At 63.7% G+C, this 20,777-nt stretch overlaps 11 protein-coding genes across 11 annotated transcripts; 4 read left to right on the forward strand and 7 right to left on the reverse strand.

The window, feature by feature from the left end:
* Positions 1-1,350: 1,350 nt before the first annotated feature.
* On the forward strand, positions 1,351-2,933 carry COLE_01170 (uncharacterized protein; the record flags this gene model as incomplete). Its single annotated transcript, XM_018422067.2, has 7 exons — positions 1,351-1,436; positions 1,490-1,606; positions 1,733-1,831; positions 2,021-2,304; positions 2,359-2,421; positions 2,466-2,846; positions 2,890-2,933. 7 exons carry the CDS (start codon positions 1,351-1,353, stop codon positions 2,931-2,933), a joined length of 1,074 nt encoding a protein of 357 aa, XP_018281678.1.
* A 439-nt stretch (positions 2,934-3,372) lies between these two features.
* COLE_01171 (uncharacterized protein) lies at positions 3,373-3,852 on the reverse strand (the record flags this gene model as incomplete). The annotated part of the gene is made up of 1 exon (XM_018419598.2): positions 3,373-3,852. One exon carries the CDS (start codon positions 3,850-3,852, stop codon positions 3,373-3,375), a length of 480 nt encoding a protein of 159 aa, XP_018281677.1.
* A 107-nt stretch (positions 3,853-3,959) lies between these two features.
* COLE_01172 (uncharacterized protein) lies at positions 3,960-5,631 on the reverse strand (the record flags this gene model as incomplete). The annotated part of the gene is made up of 3 exons (XM_065626133.1): positions 3,960-4,080; positions 4,129-4,190; positions 4,693-5,631. 3 exons carry the CDS (start codon positions 5,629-5,631, stop codon positions 3,960-3,962), a joined length of 1,122 nt encoding a protein of 373 aa, XP_065482627.1.
* A 762-nt stretch (positions 5,632-6,393) lies between these two features.
* Positions 6,394-7,017, reverse strand: COLE_01173 (uncharacterized protein; the record flags this gene model as incomplete). Its single annotated transcript, XM_018419596.2, has 1 exon — positions 6,394-7,017. One exon carries the CDS (start codon positions 7,015-7,017, stop codon positions 6,394-6,396), a length of 624 nt encoding a protein of 207 aa, XP_018281675.1.
* Positions 7,018-9,739: 2,722 nt separating this feature from the next.
* Positions 9,740-10,579, forward strand: COLE_01174 (uncharacterized protein; the record flags this gene model as incomplete). Its single annotated transcript, XM_018422066.2, has 1 exon — positions 9,740-10,579. The coding sequence occupies one exon, from the start codon at positions 9,740-9,742 to the stop codon at positions 10,577-10,579; it is 840 nt and encodes a 279-aa protein (XP_018281673.1).
* Positions 10,580-11,183: 604 nt separating this feature from the next.
* COLE_01175 (uncharacterized protein) lies at positions 11,184-12,181 on the reverse strand (the record flags this gene model as incomplete). Its single annotated transcript, XM_018422065.2, has 2 exons — positions 11,184-11,562; positions 11,613-12,181. 2 exons carry the CDS (start codon positions 12,179-12,181, stop codon positions 11,184-11,186), a joined length of 948 nt encoding a protein of 315 aa, XP_018281672.1.
* Positions 12,182-13,066: 885 nt separating this feature from the next.
* On the forward strand, positions 13,067-14,240 carry COLE_01176 (uncharacterized protein; the record flags this gene model as incomplete). The annotated part of the gene is made up of 3 exons (XM_018422064.2): positions 13,067-13,417; positions 13,448-13,833; positions 13,865-14,240. The coding sequence occupies 3 exons, from the start codon at positions 13,067-13,069 to the stop codon at positions 14,238-14,240; spliced, it is 1,113 nt and encodes a 370-aa protein (XP_018281671.1).
* Positions 14,241-14,574: 334 nt separating this feature from the next.
* On the reverse strand, positions 14,575-15,992 carry COLE_01177 (uncharacterized protein; the record flags this gene model as incomplete). The annotated part of the gene is made up of 2 exons (XM_018426362.2): positions 14,575-15,041; positions 15,074-15,992. The coding sequence occupies 2 exons, from the start codon at positions 15,990-15,992 to the stop codon at positions 14,575-14,577; spliced, it is 1,386 nt and encodes a 461-aa protein (XP_018281670.1).
* Positions 15,993-16,444: 452 nt separating this feature from the next.
* Positions 16,445-17,418, reverse strand: COLE_01178 (uncharacterized protein; the record flags this gene model as incomplete). Its single annotated transcript, XM_018422063.2, has 3 exons — positions 16,445-16,931; positions 16,966-17,077; positions 17,205-17,418. 3 exons carry the CDS (start codon positions 17,416-17,418, stop codon positions 16,445-16,447), a joined length of 813 nt encoding a protein of 270 aa, XP_018281669.1.
* A 275-nt stretch (positions 17,419-17,693) lies between these two features.
* COLE_01179 (uncharacterized protein) lies at positions 17,694-18,778 on the forward strand (the record flags this gene model as incomplete). The annotated part of the gene is made up of 4 exons (XM_018421153.2): positions 17,694-17,729; positions 17,809-17,952; positions 18,165-18,431; positions 18,617-18,778. The coding sequence occupies 4 exons, from the start codon at positions 17,694-17,696 to the stop codon at positions 18,776-18,778; spliced, it is 609 nt and encodes a 202-aa protein (XP_018281668.1).
* A 112-nt stretch (positions 18,779-18,890) lies between these two features.
* COLE_01180 (uncharacterized protein) lies at positions 18,891-20,026 on the reverse strand (the record flags this gene model as incomplete). The annotated part of the gene is made up of 3 exons (XM_018419594.2): positions 18,891-19,587; positions 19,682-19,945; positions 19,977-20,026. 3 exons carry the CDS (start codon positions 20,024-20,026, stop codon positions 18,891-18,893), a joined length of 1,011 nt encoding a protein of 336 aa, XP_018281667.1.
* Between the last annotated feature and the right edge of the window lie 751 nt (positions 20,027-20,777).

Below are 20,777 nucleotides of genomic sequence, written 5' to 3' on the forward strand. Positions count from 1 at the left end.
GGCTTTGCGCGCGAGCGCGACAGCGGGTGGGGCCAGCGCGGTGGGCAGCGGGACGGAGGATATCAGAGGGACGGAGGGTATCAGCGGGACGGATATGGTCAGAGGGACAGTGGGCGGGGTCGCGAGCGCGAGCGCTCGCCACCGCGCCGCAGGTCGCCGAGCCCACGGAGGCGCGAGGAACCCCCGCGTCGCCCGTCCCCTCCTCGTCGTCGTGAGTCGCCACCTCCGCGCCGCAGCATCTCGCCTGTGAAGCGCGCGCGAGATGATACGCCTCCTCGTCGGACTCGCGACGAGATTTCTCCTCGTCGGGCGCGGGATGATACGCCTCCCCGCCGTGCGCGGGATGACACGCCACCTCGTCGCGCGCGGGATGATACTCCTCCCCGACGCCGTCGTGATGTCTCCACAACGCCTCCACGCCGTGCTGCCCGTGACGACGACACGCCTCCTCGCCGCGGGGCGAAGCGCAACGATGACACCCCCCCTCGGCGGTCAGCACGCGATGACGACACGCCCCCGCGTCGTGTGGCACGCGAGTCGACTCCTCCGCGTCGGCGACGGGATTCGACGCCTCCTGCCCGTGAGCGAGAGCGCGAGGTGTCACCGGCGCGTACACGGTCGCCTGAGAAGCGGGAGAGGAAGAAGAAGGATGATCCGCTGGCCAAGAGTCGGTGGGCGTAGAGTGAGGAGGGAGGTGATTGCATGCATGGTTTGAGTGATTAATGAGGAAGAGAGAAAGAGAGAGGCACGGAGGAACGGGGGGAGGAAGGGAATGAAACGCGAACTTGAGCGTGACAAGGTGGCGCCGCGCGCGCCTGGACGCCTGGACGCCTGGACGCCTGGCTCCCGCTTGCCGTGCCGTGGGCGCGGCCAGGGTGGGGAGAGCGACTAGACCGGACAGGCGGATGTTAGAGGGGTGTACGGACAATGCTCAAGTTGAGGAGACGAGTGTGTCAAGCTGAGAGAGGAGGAGAGAGGAGAGAGACAAAGAAAAGAGGAAGAGCAGAGGCGACGCGCGTTTGAGAGAGAGAGTCACGACTTTGCCCTGTCCCTTAGCCTCCCTCACCTTAAGCTCAACCTTCCCCGCACACCCGCAGCACCACTCTGCTCGTATCCTCGTCGTACTCATCCTCTCCTCCTCCTCTTTCTTCTTTCTTTCTTTCTCTTACTCATCTCTACTCATCCTCCTCTTTCTCTTCTCTTTCTTTCTCACTCTCTCTCCTCATCTCTCTCTCCTCCAAAGACTCATCTCGTCTTTCTCTCTCTCCCTCCCTCTCTCCCTCCTCTGCTCCACCACCACCTCCTTCCCCCCTTCTCCCCCCCCTCCCCCCCCCTCCCCCTCCACCCACCATGACAGCCTCCAACATCCCCTTCAACGTCTCAGAGCACTACAAAGTGCACGAGGTCATCGGCGAGGGAGCCTACGGCGTCGTCGTGTACGTCTACCCCTGCCAGCTGCAGCCTCCCCCCAACTCACAGCTCACGCCAGCTCGGCTGTCCACATCGCCTCGGGAACAAAGGTCGCCATCAAACGCATCACTCCGTTTGACCATGCAATGTTCTGCCAGCGCACCCTGCGCGAGATCAAGCTGCTGCGGCACTTCCGGTGAGTGGTCGTCACTGTGAAGCAGCGCGCGCCCTTGGGCTGGAGCGCTGGCGGCTGAGTCAGGCGCGTCTGCGCCCCCGCACAACTTATGAACGCAAGCTGCTGCTGCTGAATACTGAATTGCAGTCACGAGAACATCATCGCCATTCTCGACATCATCGCGCCCCCTAGCTTTGATCAGTTCCACGAGGTCTACCTGGTCCAGGAGCTTATGGAGACTGACCTGTGAGTGCCCGTCAGTGCCCGCTGCCCGCCGGCGGCCGATGCGGCTGTCGCGGGATGCCCAACTCCACCGCCTCGTGATGCGCTTGCGCCCAGCTCCGCACTCTGCAGCGCTTGAGAGCAGCGCCCGCGCAGTCGGACCGATGCGCCCCTCCCTGTCTCGCCCCTCTCTCCTCACCGCTAATTTCCCAGTCACCGCGTCATCCGCACCCAGGAGCTGTCAGACGACCACTGCCAGTACTTCCTCTACCAGACGATCCGCGGACTAAAGGCGCTGCACAGTGCCAACGTGCTGCATCGTGACCTTAAGCCGTCCAATCTCCTGCTCAACGCCAACTGCGATCTCAAGATCTGCGACTTTGGTTTGGCGCGCTCAGCGGCCCTCCCGCCTCCCGATGCCGGGCCGAACGGCGGCAACGGCTTTATGACAGAATACGTCGCGACGCGCTGGTACCGTGCACCTGAAGTTATGCTGTGTGCGTTTGTGCCGCGCCACGCGTGCTCTTCCCCAAACCCTGCGCTAACCGCAGCGTTCCAGGAATACTCCAAGGCGATCGACGTGTGGAGTGTCGGCTGCATCCTCGCCGAGATGAGTGAGTAGCCTGCATCCTGGCTTCGTGCGGGCCACTAACCCTAGTCAACGGCAAGCCCCTCTTCCCCGGACGCGACTACCACCACCAGCTGAGTCTGATCCTCGAGTGTCTCGGCACGCCGACAATGGACGACTTCAACGAGATCACTTCGCCGCGCTCCAAAGACTACCTCCGTGCACTGCCCTTCCACCGCCGCCGCGACCTGCGTGAAATGTGCCCCAAGGCCAAGCCCAACGCGCTCGACCTCATGCGCCGCTGTCTCACATTCTCCCCACGCAAGCGCATCACCGTCGAGGAGGCCCTGGAGCACCCCTACCTCGAGCCGTATCACGACCCTTCGGACGAGCCGGGAGCCGAGCCTCTCCATCCCGACTTCTTCGACTTTGAGAACCGCCAGAGCGCACCTGGCAGAGAGCAGCTCAAGGGTGAGTTTCTTTGGCTTGGCTTGCGTGATAAAACTCACTCCAGCTCTCATTTATCAGGAGATCCAGCGCCCGCTCGGCGACGCCTAGATGGCTCGGGTTTGCACGCTGTAACTTTGTTGCCACGACGGTGCTGCGCACCAAATCTCTCAACACCCCATCTCAACACAAGTCTCGCTCCCGCCTACGCCTCCATAATCGATATATATCGTCTCTTCACGCACGTGTTCCGTATGGTCGGGTACCGGCGTCGTACAGCCGCGACCCGTTGTATGCATCAGAATACCCAATCAAGATGGCAACTTGACCAGGTGTTACGGATCGATACCATGAGGAGACAGGGGAGGAAAGTGACGGATATGACCCAAGATGAATGTACAACACTACAGACTGTCCTGGCGACTGGAGGGGTCGTCTGTCCTGAAAATATGTATATAACGAGTGACAAAGCGCACCAGCGCAACGACGGGTTGGTGGTGACCAAGTTGGGGTGCCGCTGCTGCCGGCGTGGCTTGAGATGCGCACGCCTTTACGTAGGGCCGAGGCCGATGAGGTTGGAACTATGTCCCGTATGCCCCGGCACTGATGTTAGCGGGAGCTGGGAGGCTCGTGGGTGCGGCCGGCGCAATGTGCTCACCTGGTATGGATGAGAAGTCGGGATCGCCCTGGCGCGCATTAAGAACTTCGTACTGGTGCTAATGGTTAGCAGTGCTCCAGTCGGGGACAGATGTGGCGGCTCGACAACACTCACACCGCAAGAATGACACAGGCTGTGTGGCCCGTCCGGGCCCGTCAGCCACTCGAGTGACTGAGTCGTGTTGCAGCCCGAGCAGCGGATGGTCTCGCGGGGCCGCGAGTGGGGGTAGGGGTGCGGAGCGCTCGACGCCATGTTGGAAGGAAGACGGGGAGGCGGAGGGCGGATGGGTCCCCCGGTCGCGCCGATGCCGTTCCGCTGCTTCGTGTCCTGCTTCTTCGTGAGCTCCTCCCGACGGATGCGGATGGCCGCCATCTCCTTGTCAGCCTCGCTCTGTTCGATGCCGGGTGGCGCGTGTCTAAACTTTGCGTCGAGACATGGCTGCGAGCGCTGCTCGAGTTCCTTGACGCAGTTGCGGACGATTACGGCCAGACGCAAGATGCGCGTGTGGAGGAAGGGCGGCGGATGTGTGGGGGTCGGGTGCTCTCTAGTCGACGCAAAGGGCTCGAGATACTGGATGAGTTCGGCGAGGTAGGTTTCGAGCTGGCATATCAGCTATCCGCCATTGTAGTGGTGTGCGCTTTGACTCACAAGATTGGTTTCCTCCTCGTACGAGAGCCTCCCTGAGCCAGCACGGCGGGGGTTGAGGTCCATGGGAGGGAGGGACATGCCGGGGGTGTTGAGGGCAGCCGAGGCGTGATACTGGGTCAAAGGAAGGGCGGAAATGCCCTCGAGGCCAGAGAGAAAGGTGTCGGGCTCGACGGCTAGACTCCAGCCGTCCTGAGGCTGGCCGAGGAGAAGGGGATCTGTCGGCGGGGCCATCTGTGAGGGTAGTGTGACGGGTAGGGGATCAAAGATGGCCGCGGACGACGACGCGGAGGAGAGACCATAGTCGTTCATTTCGGGGAGGGTCGGATGCGAGATGGCAGGGCTTGGATCCGTGTTATTCTGCGCTGAAGACAGCGGCTGGGTAATCGTCTGAGTGGGGACGGGAGGGCTGGACGAGGGCTGGCCAGAGGAGCCTGGATCCGAGGGCTGCTTGTGGTCGGCGGCGCCTGTAGCGCCCTCGATCACGCCCTCGCGTCCGCGTCCGCCTCCGCGTCCACTTCCTCCTCCTCCTCCACCACCACTTCCACCTCCTCCTCCGCTACCGCCCGGTTCCGAGGGGTGGTGATCGCTGATACCGGCGGCCGAGTGGAATGGCCACACGGACGAGCCGTCAAAAATGTTGGCCTCGACGTGCGGAGGTAGGGGCGGGACGTCTATAGGATTCCACTCGTCCTGACCCCCGTTCCGCTGCTGGGCCCCACCAGCGTTCGAGGAGGACTGCCCTGTGGCGTTGGCAGCAGAGCCGAATTGGGGGTAGGGGGTTTTGAAGTCTTCGCTGCGACCACCTGTTGAGCTGGTGGAGGCGTGGTGGGCATGGCGTGAGGATTGGGAGGTGTGCGTGTTGTTGTTGGCGTTCGAGTTGTTGTTGGCGCCTCGGCCGCCGTTGAGGTCGTTGCTGTTGCCTGTCTGAGTTGAGGTGGATGGAGGAAACTCAAAGTGAGGGTAGCCATGGGGGAAAAGGGGCAGCTGTGACGAAGGGGAGTAGTCAAAGCTGGTGGTGTAGGGCATGGATGTGGAGGAGGAGGAGGAGTGCGAGGGGGGCTGGGGACGGTGGGGGGGAGGATGATGGTAGAGCGAGTGGGGATGTTGCTGATGAGGAGAGTGGGAGGACGGATGAGAAGAGTAATGTTGATGTTGAAGTTGGGGTGGTGGGGGTGGGGGAAGGTGCGGAAGGCGTTGTGAATGTTGTTGGGAGGAGTAGTTGTTGAAATGGCCGCCGCCGCTTGAGTAGCCGCCATTGCCATTGCCATTGCCATTGCCACTACCACTGCCGTTGCCTCCGCTGACACTAGCGTTGCTGTTGCTGTTGCTGTTGCTGTTGCCTGCTGCTGCACCGAGGTTGGATGACGAAGAGTAGTCTGAGGGATGAGGCAGAGCTAGGTCGGACTGGCGAGGGAGGGGTATGTACGAGCTTCCGGTGCTACTGGAAGAGGAGCCATCCCTGTGAGGTCTGGTCGCCGACCTAGCGTCTTGGTAGGTGGCCATGGGGGGAGGGGGAGGAGGAGGAGAAGGAGGAGGATGGTGACGAAGAGGAAATGGATGATGAGGACGAGTTGACGAAGAGGAGGGAAGCGAGCGAGGGGAGCGTCGAGAGCACAGGGAGAGAGAACGAAGGGCGATCGGTGTGTGCCCCTGAGCCCTGCTTGCGGGGCAAGGTGGGGGGAGGGATTAATCGATTGATTAGGATTTGCCTGTTTGTATATATCTCAACTGATTATTACCCGCTATTTGAAGCAATTGCAGGGTAATATAGGGTGGATGGCCTTCGGCTGATGCGCCTTGAATGGGCCCCTCGGGATTCGGCCAAACGTTTCTTTCTCACTCAATCAATGTCTCTCACTCGAGAGTTGACCGCTTTGCGCCGGATACAATGCCCGCCGGCCCACGTACGATAAGGTATGCTGGCTCGTGCGAGCACTCGTAACTCGTATTTCGGTCCGCCTTTGGCTTGGCTTGCCCTTGCCACAAATTATGGGATGATGACGAGTCGGGCAAGGTATGTTGCGCAGGGTCGAGAAGCGTAATGGTGGTGGCTTGAGGACAACAAGGCAGGTGCAAGGCGGCGAGGATCGTATTGGTGGGGGTATAGTGGGAGTAGGGGCAGAAGAGGCAGAAGAGGCAGAAGAGGCAGAAGAGGCGCAGAAGGAGAGAGGCGTCGGGCTCGGGCTCGGGCTGGAGGGTGAGGGAGGGGTGGGTGGTTGGTGGGCGATGGTTGGTGGGAGATATGGGGAGTGGGGCACGGGGGGGCTATGAAGGTATGAGAGGGCAGAGGGGGCACGGGGGCGGGGGGCACGAGCTCGGAGTGGGGTGGGGGAGGGAGAGGAGGGAGGCTGGGCGAGCGCTGGGGCTGGGGGCGTCACGGGCTTGTGGTTCTGGCGTGGTATGGCTCGAGGGTAGAGGAGAGATAGGAGGAGGATGAGAGGGATGGGATGGAAGAGGGTGCGAGTTGGGCAAGAGTTTATATGTGAGACGGAGCTGGAGGGTGGGAGAGGGACGAGGTCGACGACGAGGCCGGGGATGACGAGTGACGCAGCGGTGGTCGAGCTGGCCCCGTTGAGGACGAGATGAGAGACGTGTGGATGAGGAATGAGACGAGGTGCATCCACAGACACATTCAACACAACACTCACACTGCATGACTCTCACGCCAAGCCACGCATCACCATCACCACCGCGTCGTGTCCCTCCGCGTCTTGTCCGTGTCTTCGTGGTCCTCTTCGTCCTTGTCGTCCTCGTCGTCCTCGTCGTCCCCCTCGTCTCCCTCGTCCTCGTCGTCGTCCGCGTCCGTGTCCGCATGCACCGCCCATTCAGTCCACGGCCATTTCCCAAGCCACCGCCCGCCGCGTGTGGTTTATCCGCTGATATAAGCATGATGCGGTGGAAATGACGGCAGAGCCTGGTCGCGATCCCCCCTGGGCCTTGGGCCCTGGGTCCTGCTGAGCCCTGGCCCTGCCTCGTGGTCTCTGCCTGGCCGCCACCGAGTAGAGTGGCGGTGTCGGAGGGCCACACAGCCTCGACATTCCAGCGGAGGTACGATGCCGAGTTTGTCGGACTGAGCGTCGTTCATCTACGCGAGCCGCAGACGCTGGCAGCAGCGGGGAATTCGAGGGCCTGTGGACCGCGCTGTGAGGCGAGGAACACAAAACACACCTCACAGCACACACCTCCACCGCCACCTCCACCTCCACCGACCTCCACTCGTATCGGAAGCGGACGCTTTTTTCGAACTCTCCGCATCACAGTCACCAGATCCATCTCGTCCTCTACACAAACAAGCAAAGCTATGAGCCGTGCGTCCCCTTTCCATCCCCCCTAACACCAGTGACACTCTCCGGACGCGCGCTGTGCCCGCGCGTGTCGCTCTCGGGCGTGCGCTCGTCGACCGGCTTCACGCGACACCTGAAGCGCCTGCGGCGCGACGGGGCCTCGCCCGAGATCCTCGCCGCGACGATCGGGCAAGTGCCCGAGCCGCAGCCCATCACGGGGCGGCGGCGGAGTGTGCCCTCCCCCATCCCGCGTGGACGGCTGGACTACGCGCGCCTCCTGTCCGATCCGGAAGCGACGAAGCGGAACGTGACGGAGCGCGGGCTGCCGTTCGCGGAAGAGCACGTCGAGGACTTGCGCGACGCGCGCGCCTACGCGCTCGACGTCGAGCAGCGGCTGAACAGCGCGCGGGCGGAGCACGGCGCGATCTCGTCGCTGTTCCGCGACCAACACAAGAAGCGGGACAAGAAGCAGGCGATCGCGGACGCGCGCGCGCTCAAAGAGCGCGTGCATGCGCTCGAGCGCGAAGCGCGCGAGGCGGACGACGAGCTCTTCGCGCTCGCGAGCACCCTGCCGAACTTTACGCATGCGGACGCGCCGCGCGGCGCCGAAGACGCCGCGGTCGAGATCGAGCGCTTCGGCCCGCCGCCGGCGCGTGCCGACGACGCGCGCGACCACGTCGAAATCGCACGCCGCTTCGGGTGGCTCGACACCGCCGCGAGCGCGCTCGCGACCGGCGCCAGCTGGCCATACCTCCGCGGCACGTTCGCGCAGCTCGAACACGCGCTCGTGGGCTACGCGGTGAGCAAAGCCATGGCGGCGGGGTACGAGGTCGTGTCCCCCCCCGACGTGGTGATGGCGGACATGGCGGCGCGCTGCGGCTTCCAGCCGCGCGATGGCGAAGACGGGCCGCGCCAGACGTACTATATCGAGCAGGAGGAGGGGTCGGGCGAGCCCACCCTCTGTTTGGCTGGCACGGCAGAGGTGCCCCTCGCATCCATGTTTGCGAACCAGGTGCTCTATGCCGCCGGGCTGCCGGCGCGGGTCGTCGGCGTCGGCCGCGCGTTTCGCGCCGAGGCCGGCGCGCGGGGCGCAGATACCCGCGGCCTATACCGCGTCCACCAGTTTACAAAGGTCGAGCTGTTCAACGTCACGCGGCCCGAGGAGAGCGAAGCGGCGATGGAGGATATGTTGGTGCTGCAGAAGGACATTGCGCGGAGTCTGGGGCTGAGTGTGCGGTGAGTAATCCTCCATTCCTCTTCCACCTCATCCTCGTCCTCCCCTGTCTCCCTCCCTCTCCCTCTCCCTCCCCCTACTTGCCCCCCCCCTAACCCCAGCGTCCTCGACATGCCGACGCAAGAACTCGGCGCCTCCGCGTCCCGCAAATACGACATGGAAGCCTACATGCCTGGCCGGGGCAAATGGGGCGAAATCACCAGCACCTCCAACTGCACCGACTACCAGTCGCGCCGGCTCCTGATCCGGTACCGGGACGGGGACGCGGGCCTGCGCTTCCCGCACACGCTGAACGGGACCGCGGCGGCGGTGCCGCGCCTCATCGTTGCGCTGGTGGAGAACGGCGCGCGGATGCGCGGCGGCGAGGTCGTCGGCGTCGACTTGCCCGCGGTGCTGCGGCCGTTTTGGGTCGGCCCGGAGGCCCTCGCGGATGGGAACGGGGAGGGGGAGGGGGTGGTGCGGTTTGTTTAGCGTAGTACGGAGCTTGCATCATCGGTAGAACAGGCAGAGCAGGCAGAGACGTGCCCGCCGTAGCAGCATGGCAGCATGGCATCATGGCATGGCGGCATGGCATTTCCCAGCGATCATGGCGCGGCATGCTCCCACGTCCCAGCCACTTGCATTCGACATGCTGAATCAACGCCCCCGGCGCCCGGAATGCGCCAGCATACCGCAGCCGTGCAGCCATTTGTAATGCCGGCGGCAGGGGATCTGGCATGGACATCGTGGTCGGCGGACGCGGACAAGTCACGTGACGCGGTCATCCGCTTGCCCGACCGCTCTCTTTCATGTTGACACCTCCGCGTCGCATTGTGTATTCGCCTAGGCTCCCGATCTCACTCTCGCACCGTCGCCTAGCTCTCACTGCTCACTTTCACTTTCACTCGCACCCGCCCACTGCTCACTCGCCTACGCCGAGCGAGCCTCCACTGCCATAAGTGCCTGTGGCGTGCGCACAGACCCGATCGGTCCGCCGCAAACAGAGGTACAGAGGGCGGCGCCGAGTGATCGGGCTCGCACTCTCGTTCCATTGCCCACTTTGAGCAGCACAAGTAGCTCTTCACTCGCCACCGTCTTCTCTACTCACTTCGCCATGATCCGCCGCGACGACGAAGGCAATCTTTGCGACGCGGGCAGTCACTACGACGCAGGCAGTCACCACACAGACAGTAACCACGTAGGCCCCGCCTCAGCCCCCGCCCCCGCGCCCGCGCTCGACGTCACCTCCTTCCCCCACATCCTGGACCGCATCGTGCTCTTCGCGCCCCACGCGGCCCTCGTCGCGCTGTCCCAAACAAGCCGCGCACTGCGCGACCACACGCGCCCCCTGCTATTCGAGCATGTCCGCCTCTGCGACCACCTCCCCTTCCGCTCAAAGCTGCACCTTACGACGGCCTCGCGTCCCCGCATCCGCCTCGCGACACTCCCTGGCGCGTCCCCCGCCGAGCTCGCGCACACCCACACGCTCGACATGGACTTGCATCCGACATGCGATTCCGCAGTGCACTTTCCGCGCCTCGCGGTGCTGCGGCGCGCCCCGCGCTCCGCCATGTGCCGGTACGTGGAGCAGACGCCGGCCGCGCACACGGTGGTGGACACGGTGCTTTTACTGGGCAGTGATTACGAGGGGCGCGGCGGTTTGCACACCGTCACCTACCTCCCGCCGTACTGGACGGAGCACCACGTCGTCCACATTACGTGGGACGCGCGCGCGGACGTCCGCATAAAATTCGACGACCCGCCGGGGGGCGTGCGCCGCACCATCGTTCTCCATCCGTCGGGCGGGACGCTGCGTCTCGCGGATATCCAGCGCGCCACGGTCGTCGGTGTAGAGCGCGGGGGTGCGAGGGTGGAGGGGCGCGAGCTGCAGTTCGAGACGTACGAGGCGTGGCGCGCGGGCGAGGGGCGCATGCTCACGGCGTGGGAGTCGTAGGACAAGGCGGCGCGCGTGCTGCCGTACTATCTGCCAGCTATGAATTTACAGTTCACGGGGTTGGATGCGTTGTCCGTGTGTCTACGGTTAGCGGCCACTGCAGGAGTGGTCTTATGATGCGGGACTGGGGCAGGGTGACTTGTCATAGTTGGTTAGTGAGGCCGCGCTGTGATCTGTATGCTGTATGCTATGCACTCATGCGATGCCTGAGATGATGATGATGATGATGAGGAAGAGAGAGAGAGCCAGAAGAGTGTGATGGCAAGAACAGATCGAGGCGGTGAAGGTGTCGCGTCGCGTCGAGGGCGGCCAACCCGCGCCACTGACCAATCGCCGCCGCCCCTCCACCCCAGGCGCACGAGGGCAACAAGCCTCGTGTGCCAAATCTGGCCTGCGCTCAGGCGTCCACCCAGCCCTGCGCCACCACCTTCCCTCGACGCGTCTGACGCTCCTCGCACCCGCCCACCCGCGCACCCGCTCAGCGACCCCGTGCATAGCGCAGCCGACAACAAGTGTCCTCGGACCATGACAGAGAATGAGGGCTGCTGCAACAAGCACCCGTGATGTAGAGGGAAAATGGTATGCGTGTATGTAAAAAATGTCCTTAGGCCAGCAGCGCGGCACCCGCCACAATAGCCACAACTGCAGCGACAGGGCGCAGCGAGAGCGCACCCGAGCCCGTGCCGGGGAGAGCGCCAATGGTGGCCGCCGCAACGCCGTGCGTCGAGACGTCGGTGGGAATGCCCGTCTCAAGACCTTCGTTGTAGAGCGTGATGCCGGTGCCGTTGACACCGGAGGGACGGACGCCCGAAGCGCTGGTCGGGTTGGCGCCGACAACAGCGGGTCCACCCTTGAGCTTGCCGTTGCCCCAGCCAACGTTCTGGCCGTTAACGTTCTCAGTCTGAGGGGGCGGGATGGTCGAACCATCGGCGCCCGCGATGGTGAAGCGCGTAGACCACGAGGGCGCACCGCCAGTGGACGTGCTAATGTCAGCGAGATCTGCGATAGACGTCGATCGACACTGTTGACGTACAACTGGAGGAAGTAGATCTGCGAGTAGGGCTCAACGTCGGGCACCTTGAAGGTGTACTCGCCCAAGGTGGTGGCGTCAATGTTCTGGCCGACGGTGGAAAGAGGGATCATCTGGAGGTTGGAGCCGGTCATAAGCTGGATAGTCATGGGGTTCCAAACGCCGTTCGTGTCTGGGGTCCAGATAGCCTTGAGGTCGCCGCCAGGTTGGACAGTGGTCTGGCCGAATGGCTCGGAGATGTTGAGCTCGGGGCCGTTGGGGTCGCCGGGCGCAGACTGCTGGACTTGGCCATTGCCACCACCCGCGGCAGGGGTGGGGGTAGGCGCAGCGCCGGATGCGCCCGAAGTGCTGGGCACAGCCACACCACCGTCATCGGGGATAGGAGTCTCTATGCCGGTGCCAGTGTCGCCGCTGCCGTCGGTGGCAGGCTGGGATGTGTCGTCTCCTGCGCCTGGACCTCCGGTGTCGTTTGTGCCAGGGTCCTGTGGGGCGGGGGCAGCCGAGACGGTGCCGAAGAGGGCGAGTGCGATGAGGAGGAGGGCTAGGAGGGAGGTGGTGGTGATGCGTGGCATGGTGGTGGGACTTGGGAGGGAGGGGGGGGGGACGGAAGAGGAAGGGGGTGGTGAGGGAGTGGGGGGATGAAGAAGGGAGAGAGAAAGTGGACGAGTTGGACTGCTGTGTACAAGGCGGTGGTGGCGGCCCCGGGGGTATTGAGGGTGAAGAGTGAAGTGTGGAGCAGAGAAGAGGGAAAGAGAGAGAGAGAGAGAATGAGAATGAGAATGAGAATGAGAATGAGATGAAGAGCGATGAAGAGGACGACGACGACGACGACGACGACGACGACGAGATGGACGAAGGCGATGAGGAGCGCGTGAGGGAAGGGGTGGGAGCAAGGGCCAAGGAGGGAGACCCTTGAAAACAGTTGCATCCATCGTCCGCTCTCCCCGCCCAGGCCTCCTCTCCATTCAGGGTCTCCTCCTCCATCCAACCGATCTTCCAGGGGCACAGCTTCTCACTCGGGAGCAAATGTGTTTGAATTTCAACTCGAGCCATATTCTATCACGGACTACAATTCAGGTTGTTGTCATCATTTGGATTCGCACGATTAGCCTGCACCTAATCCCCTTGAGCATCTGCATATCTGCATGCTGTGCTCGCCGACATCACAACAACATCTCCCTTCCCACTCTTTCTGACTCTTCTGCTTCTCATTCTCATGCTCTCGTGAATCACTGACCACTCATTCTGCCACGACCTCGTCGTCTCCGACTGACTTCAAAAATACCACCCTCCGCCCCACTCCCTCCAACCGCCAATCTCAACTCCGTGGCGATCACTCCTCTTCCTCAATTACCCTCTGACGTCATGCCCGACGACCTCCCCGCTCCTGCTCCTTGCTCTTCGTCATCTCCAACATCCTCCCCCCTCTCTCCATCACCCATCCCTCTCTCTCCAGCATGCCCACGAAAACCCCCAGATCGTACGGCAGCACGAGTGCCGCCGCCGAGCGCGGCGAGCGCGGCGCCTCGTCCTACGACGACGACGAGTACATCTCTGCCGACGTGTACCGGGCGAGCATGCGTCTCGTGCGCCTGCAAATGAGCATCCCGCTCAGCGTCCTCATCGCGCTCGGCACGCTCCTCGTCTGCGGCTTCCTCATCAACCCCGGCATCGGCGAGATCTCCCTCATCCACCCGACGCTGCTCACGCCGAACCACGAGATGGTCGTCGGCTTCGCCGTCCTCCTTTTCATCCTGCAGATCGGCTTCTGCCTCCTCCTCGCGGCCGCGAGCAGCGACTGGACCAAGGTGAGGACATAGTAGCGCCGCTGACAGTAGGACTCGCTCATCAACGGCGTCGGCCTGCGCCTCGCCATCGCCAACTGGCTCACCGCCGCGTGGGCCGTCACATGGACGCTGTCGACGTTCAAGATCGCTGCGGTGATCGTCATCGTCGAGGCCGTCATCGTCCTCTCCATCCACTTTACGCTGCAGTCGTACCCCGCGTCGTTCGCGCACCCGCTCAACGCCGTCTTCGTGCACACGACAATCAGCATGCTCCTGGCCCTCACCCTCGGCCTGGGCTGGATGTCGTGCGGCTTCGTCGCGCAAGACTGGGTGATCGAGAAGCGCAAAGAAGCCGTCGTGTGGAAATGGCAAGCGATCGGTGCTGTAGCGGGCACGCATGCCGTCGCCTCTCTCTGGGAACTCTTCACGAGACAATAGTGCGTCTCCGCCCTCCCACACTGACACCAGCGTCCTCGCAATCTGCATGGAATACCAGATCCTCACCCTCCTCCTCAGCACGCCACACGTCTACCCCCCGCTCCCGAACAACCCCATCGTCCGCCCCCCCGCCTATGTCATCACCCTCACCGTCCTCCTCGCGATCCACCCGCTCGCTTGCGTCGCAGGCTGGGCCCTCAAGCGCTACCGCGAGCGCGAGGTGCGCATCGCGCTCCAACGCGAGGCGGAGGAGGCTGACGTGCGCGCCCGCCGCGCCGAGCTCCGTTCCCCCGCGCCTACGCCGGCGCCCGTCGCCGCAGCCGCGGCCGAGGCGGGCGGCGCGCCCGCGCCAAAGGCCAAGGCGAAGAAGGCTAATCCGGAGGAGGAGCCGCTGCTCGAGACGTAGTGTGTGGCATGCGCCCTTAATCTCCCCCAATCTTGATGTTCTTCACGACTTTTCTGATATTGTTCACCGACGCCCCCTTCTCTGATATTTCTGCTCCACTCGCCCACCCTCCCCTTGTTTTCTTGCCGCCCCGCCTCACTTTATTGTCCTGTTGACCAGTGATATGAATACCAGAATACCAGCGGTGACGTCGGAGCAGTGGTGTGGACAACGAGAATGCAGCCATGGGCGCAGGCTACGAGGCGCCACACCTCTACCTATGACCGCAAAACACCAATTGGTTCTGAAGCTCCCGCCCCGCTCGAGTGCCCGCATACCATCCATACATATACACCTACGCCGTAATAGCGCTCTTGCCCAGCAGCGTCGGCACCGAGCTGGGCGGGATAAACCCGACCTCGGTACACACGGCCGTGATGTGCTCGGGCGGCGTGAGGTCGTACAGCAGGGTGAGCGTCGAGAGGTGCTTCGGCAGGGGCTCGGGGATCTGGAGCGCGGGCGCCGTCGGGATGGAGAGGAGGTCGTGTGCCTCGCCGAGCTCGTTGTTCGCGAGGTCGTCGAGCGCGACGCGCTCGCTCAGCTTGAACGTCTCGACGCACGCAACCACGGGCACGCGGTACTCCTTCGCGAGCATCGCAACGACGGCCGTGCCGGCGCGCGAGTGCAGCGCGCCGTCCGAGTTGAGCGACGAGCCGCCGAGAAGGACGAGGGACGCGCGCGCAATCGCCGTCGCCGCCAGCGGGAGGAGCGTGTACGTGCACGGAATCCCGCCGGCCGTGAGCGCTGCGAGGAGGGCGCGGCCTGGCGTCAGCAGCGAACGCGTGCGCGCATACCTTCCAGGAGGGGGCGGGAGTCGACGATGACGACGGAATAGCTTGCGGAGCGGTCTTTGGCTTGCATCTCGGCGATGGCGTCGAGGAGGGCGCGCTCGACGACACTCGAGCGCGCATACACGACGATCACGTCGTCAGGCTTGATCTTTTCGCGCGCGTTGTCGCTGATTACTTGCCCCGCGACCACGATGCGATCGCGGATGAAAATGTCGATGGCGGCGCTCAGCGCCGCCTTCTGCGCGGCCTCGGTCGCGTCGCCCTCGGTCTCGCCCAGCCGCGTAATCTCCCCCTTGAACCACCGGATCGCGTTGCCCACGCCCACGCCCTTCGGCCGGCACGTCTCGAGGTACGCAATCATGGGCGAGATGTGGCTGTTCAAGTCTTTCCAGAACACGGCGTTCTCGGGGCACGTGTAGTCGTGCACCACCTCGCGGAAGGCTTCGAGCACCGCCATCGTGCGCGCCGACGCCCCGCGCAGCGTCCCCGACGCAATGAGCACGCCCAGGCGCACCACCACAGGGTGGATCTTGCCGCTTGCGAACGCTGCCGGCGTGCCGGCGTCGCGGTGCTCGGGGAGGTGCGAGAAGTACTGCTGCGCAGGGTTGGGCGGCGCGGAGGGGCGCGAAGAGGCCGCCTCTGCCGCGGCGACGGCGCGGCGGTGGCGCGAGGGCCCCGCCGGGTTGCCGGCTTGCGCGCCGGCTGTGCCAGAGGTCCCGGCTTGCGCCGCGGGGGCTTCGGGAGGAGGAGGGGGGCGGGCAGCGAGCTTGGCCGCGCGCCGAGCTGCCTTTTCCGCCTTTGCGTTCGGCTTCTTATCGCCCTTTTCGCTCTTGTCGCCCTTGTCGGCGGGCGGCGCCTTGCCCTTCTTCGGACTGCCGGGAGGTTGGGTCGGCAGCGCGGATAGTTTCGATGGAGACGACATTTGGGGTGGGGTATGAAGTGGGGGAGTGTCAAGAAGAGCACGCTTCTGCTGAGCGCTTATAGAGCCGTGATAGTGCTCGCTGTCGCTGATCCGTCAATGTGACGATAACGAGACGAGAGCGAGATAATGAGGAGTTGAATGTGTCGTGAACAACGACCTGATCGACCTGATCGGTGGCATCGACTTTTGAAGTCGACTCCACCCACGTGGCGATATTACATCCCATCCTAATATCAATCTGTTTTATCAACGAACTAAACTCCTGGAATCCACTCTCGTCACGGGCAGTGTGTCAATATCGTCTTCGACCACTACCAGACTTTGATGCCACCCACATCCCCCGCAAATGTAACCAAGATGCATCGGTTCGCAGGCGGCACGCCTCCCGCGTTCCAACACCATGCAATGAGTGGTACTCCCTCCTTCTCCTCCTCCTCCCCCGACCCCACCTCCTAGAGCTGCGGCCAAGTCGTCTCGAGCATGTTCTTCACCTTCCATGGCGAGTTGGGCGCATTCGAGCGCTCAAACACAACATTCTCACGCACGCGCTGGCTCTTCGTCTCGCGCTTGCCTTTAGGTCCCGTTGTGAGGGCCTGCGTTGTGTCAAACGTCACGCACGCCTGCGCGAGCTTCGGCCCGTCCACGCCCATGAGCGGCACATAGCGCACCCACTGGAGCTTGGGGGGCGCGTGCTCGGCCTCGACAGCCCATGCGGCGTTCACGCGCTGCATCTTGGCCGCGACGTCGCGGGCGCGCTTGAGCGCAGGGCCTGAGGCGAGAGAGGGGAGCGCGCGCGCGTCCGCCGACGCTTGCGCGCGGTTGAACGCCTCGTAGCGGTGCACGAACTCGGGCATGATGCCCTCCATCGCCTTGCCGGAGCCGCTAAACCAGCCGGTCTTGACCCACGGCACCAGCCCGTCCTTGACGAGCGCGTTCACCCTACTGTCAGCGGGCGATGGCGAGGGACACTCACTGCTGCGCTGTGCCGACGTCGCGCTGGAAACGGGCTTTGGCGTACTGAAAAAAGCCGACAGGTTTGAGCAGCCATGCGGGCTTGACCCAAGTTGGTGGGTCGACGATTGGTTCTGGTATGAGCGTCGCCCGATGTTGGTGGAGCGAGGTGAGATCACGATGGAGGCCGCCCACGGAGCGTGCAGCCTGAACGGGAGGTCCACCCTTTGATCATCTACCTCTTCCCCATGCCCAACTCACCCAAAATCACCGACTCAAAGTGCGCTGTTATGTCGATGCCGCGGGGCAGCGACGCCAGCATCCGCTCGCGGTTCTTCATCTCCTTGTCGATGTTCTGCACCGTGCCCTCCTTTTCAGCGCGGCGGGGGGTGGTCGAGAACGCGCGCGGCGCAGGCCGCGCCAGCACCAGAGCGGCGCGTGATGTGCTCGCAAGCAGGCCGGGGCGGAGCGACATGGTTGTGGGGATGGAGGAATGAAGTCGGCGTCGGTGTTGTCTCTGGAGCACGCATCACGGCGCCGACTTTTGCCCGGAGACAAACGGATCGGCGCGGAGATGCGCCTCTCTCCGCCATGTAATTAGAGCGAGGGTGCTAATGATTAGGTTTGGGGGATTAAGACGGACCCCGGGCCGGTCCCTGTCCCCCGCGGGACGCGCCCCACGCGCCACGTCCAAATGGCACGAACCGCTGCAGCTCTCAACATCTCCATCTGCACAACTCTCTAAACACCATGGCCCAGCCCCAGTTCTTCGAGACCATCACCAAGGTATGTGCTCGCTGGCTGGAATAGCTCCTCGAGCCGGCCAGCTGAACCGCCTCACTCTGTCTCTCAGCGCTCACACCAGTCCTTCGAGGACGTGCCCGTCACCGCTGCCGGCGTTGAGACCGCACCCTTCCTCGAGGCGTCCGAGGGTCTCGTCAAGATCTTCAACCTCTTTGGCAACCCCGCCTTCAGCGTCGTCCAGAACGACATCACGGGCAACATCAACGTGAGTGAGCGGGGTGGTTGGTGCGGAATCTCTGCCACGACATGGTTCCCGTTGAGTCGGCAGCGCGACCGAGCGGCTTCTCTTCTCTGCCAGAGAGCTCCACGTAAACGTCGAGAAATTCAGAGCTGCTCTCATCTCCCCCGACTTTTCTTCTCCTCCCATCCCCCCTTTCCCTGCGTCCCCTGGCCGCCATCGTCCCCGCTGACCCCAAGAAAGTCCGCACCTACTTCCTCGCCAACCCCACCGACGCCGACACACTCGAGAAGCTCCTGGCGCACGACAAGGCGACGCACGCCAAGCCCAAGGAGCGCGTGGCGACCGACGCACTCATGTGGCTTCTCCGCGGGCTCAAGTTCACCGCCATGGGTCTGCGCATCAACCTTACCAACACGGCCGAGGAGCTCAGCGTGTCTTTCACCAAGGGGTACGAGGGAAGCTTGAAGAAGTTCCACGGCATGATGGTCCGGCCTGTGTTTGCGGTGAGTCGGGAGCTGGGCAGGCGCTGGAGAAGACAAGGAAGGCGCGCGTCGCATGTGCGCGTGGCATGGCCTTGGCGAGGTGGAGGCTCGGTCCGAGCGTCGTGTACGGTGGTGCGCGTCGTTGTGACGGCGATCAATAATCTACAGCAGACGATTCCACCCTTCTGAATCTCAACTGACTCCAGCTTGCAATGAAGGCGTGCCCCTACCGCGCCAACTTCTACCCCAAGTTTGGCGAGCCCCAGGACGTGGTCATGGCCAAGCTCCAGGCGTGGCTCAAGGCGCTCGAGGACATTGTCGAGCGCGAGTCCAAGGTCTTCAAGGACGGCGGCTACGGCGAGATCTAACAGTTAGACTAGAGGAGAGCATATGCATTGGCCGGCTGGCTTGGGCGTGACTAGCATCGCCTCGCTGGTCAACTAATGACATTTGTTTCTACAGCTCATCAACAGCCCTGGCCTACTGCATCAGAGCCCCGCTGTGGTCCTCGGGGTATCGCCCCCCGCTGGGCGGGAACTGGCGGATGATCTCGTCGATCTGCTCCATCTCCTCTTTGCTGAGGACGATATTCGCGGCCTCGGTATTCTGCCTGGCGCGCTCGGCATTCTTGCTTCCGGGGATGGGCACGACATACGGCCCCAGGGCGCTGACCCAAGCGATAGCGAGCTGGGCGGTAGTCAGTCCCCGCCGCGCGGCCATCTCATCGAGCACATCGACCAGCTTGAGGTTCTTGTAGAAGTTCTCTCCCTGGAAGCGCGGGCTGTGCTTCTGGAAGCTGCCCTCGGGCACGTCCTCGGGCGTCTTCCACGCGCGCGTAAGGAAGCCGCGTCCGAGCGGCGAGTACGCGTACACGGGCACAGCGTGCTCCGCGGACCACTGGAGGACTGCGCGCACGTCGTCGTCGTAGCTCCACAAGCTGACTTCGATCTCGATCACGCTGATCTCGATCCCCGCCGCCGCGAGCTTGTCCAGCGTGCCCGCCGAGATCTCGGACGCGCCGAGCGCGCCGAAGAGGCCTTCGCGCCGCAGCGTGTCAAAGTCGCGGAAGAAGGCGACGGGGTCCGCGCCCGGCCGGATGCGCGCGGGGAGGTACACGTCGATCGGGACGCCGAGGCATTCGCGCGCGTGCGCCAGCAGGTGGCGGTTGAAGGCGAGGCTGGGGTCAGCGGGCGGACGCGAGCGCAGTGAGGGAGCTCAGTGAGGGCAAGAGCGATATCGGGGACCTAGGGAGGGAGAGAAGAGCCACTCACTCAGACGTGATGTCCATGCCGGGCCCAATCCCGCCCTTCACGACGAGCTGCACGCGCCCCACGTATTCGGGGTATGCTCTGAAGAAGCGCCCCAAGAGGCGGAGGTTGTCGAACGCGGCGCCGGTCTCGCCAGGCGCGCCGTTGCCGTAAAACGTGGCGCTGGACCATGTCGTCGCGCCCGCGTCTGCGGCGGCCTTCATCGCCGCGAAGGAGACGTCGTCGGGCGGCGGCGACGGCGTCCATGTCAGCTGCATGAGGCCGAGGCTGGAGTCAGAGATGCAGAGGGGAGACGCACCCGACCTTGCCGACCTGCTTGCCTGCGAGGGAGACGGCGGGGATGGGCATTGTGTGTGAGGTGAGGAGAAGGGGGATGAGAGCATTAATAGACCGCGGAAGTGGAGGTGGAGGTCGGTGTGGAGGTGGAGGTCGTCCGGTCGCCGAGGTGCGGCGTGGTGGTTGCGGCGTTCGCTTAGCGACTACGCCAAGTGCCGTTGGCTGCGGCGAGTGGTCAGCAAGCGCCGTCGAAGATATGAGTAGTCAGCACGCTGAGACAGAGTAGCCCGCCGGCCTTGCAGGGCCAGACGCCAGTTGCCAGATCAGAATCGGCCACTGTGGAGCAAAACCTCCCCCTCGCCACGCCAAGTCAAACATGCATGACCGCCAGGATCACGGAGCACAGCTCTAGTATGTATGGGTATCAACGGCGCGAACGGCTGCGCTTGCGGTTGCACTTCTTGCCACTGTCGTGCGCACCAGCGCCCGCACCCGATCCCGAGCCGGACGAGTACACGCGCGTGCCGCCGTGGTGGGCCTCTGGCGCAGCCGAGGCGGCGGCGGCAGCGGACGAGGATGAGGATGGGGACGGGGACGAGGACGAGGACGGGGGCGCCGCCGCAGCGGTGTCCACCCCAGCGTCGTGGTCGGCGACAAGGGCGCCGCCCGGGAGATCGATGGGCTTGTCGACGTTGTTCGTCGAGTTCGTGTTCACGGCGTTGCCGGAAGTAGGGGCCGGCAAGTTCGCGACCGGGGCGGAGGTCGACGCGATAGAGGCGGAAGCTGACGCGTTGCCGGCCGAGTCCGACGGCGCCGTCGCGTT

The sequence above is a fragment of the Cutaneotrichosporon oleaginosum genome, assembly GCF_008065305.1.
Source record: "Cutaneotrichosporon oleaginosum strain ATCC 20508 chromosome Unknown ATCC20508_contig01, whole genome shotgun sequence".
Classification (NCBI taxonomy): domain Eukaryota; kingdom Fungi; phylum Basidiomycota; class Tremellomycetes; order Trichosporonales; family Trichosporonaceae; genus Cutaneotrichosporon; species Cutaneotrichosporon oleaginosum.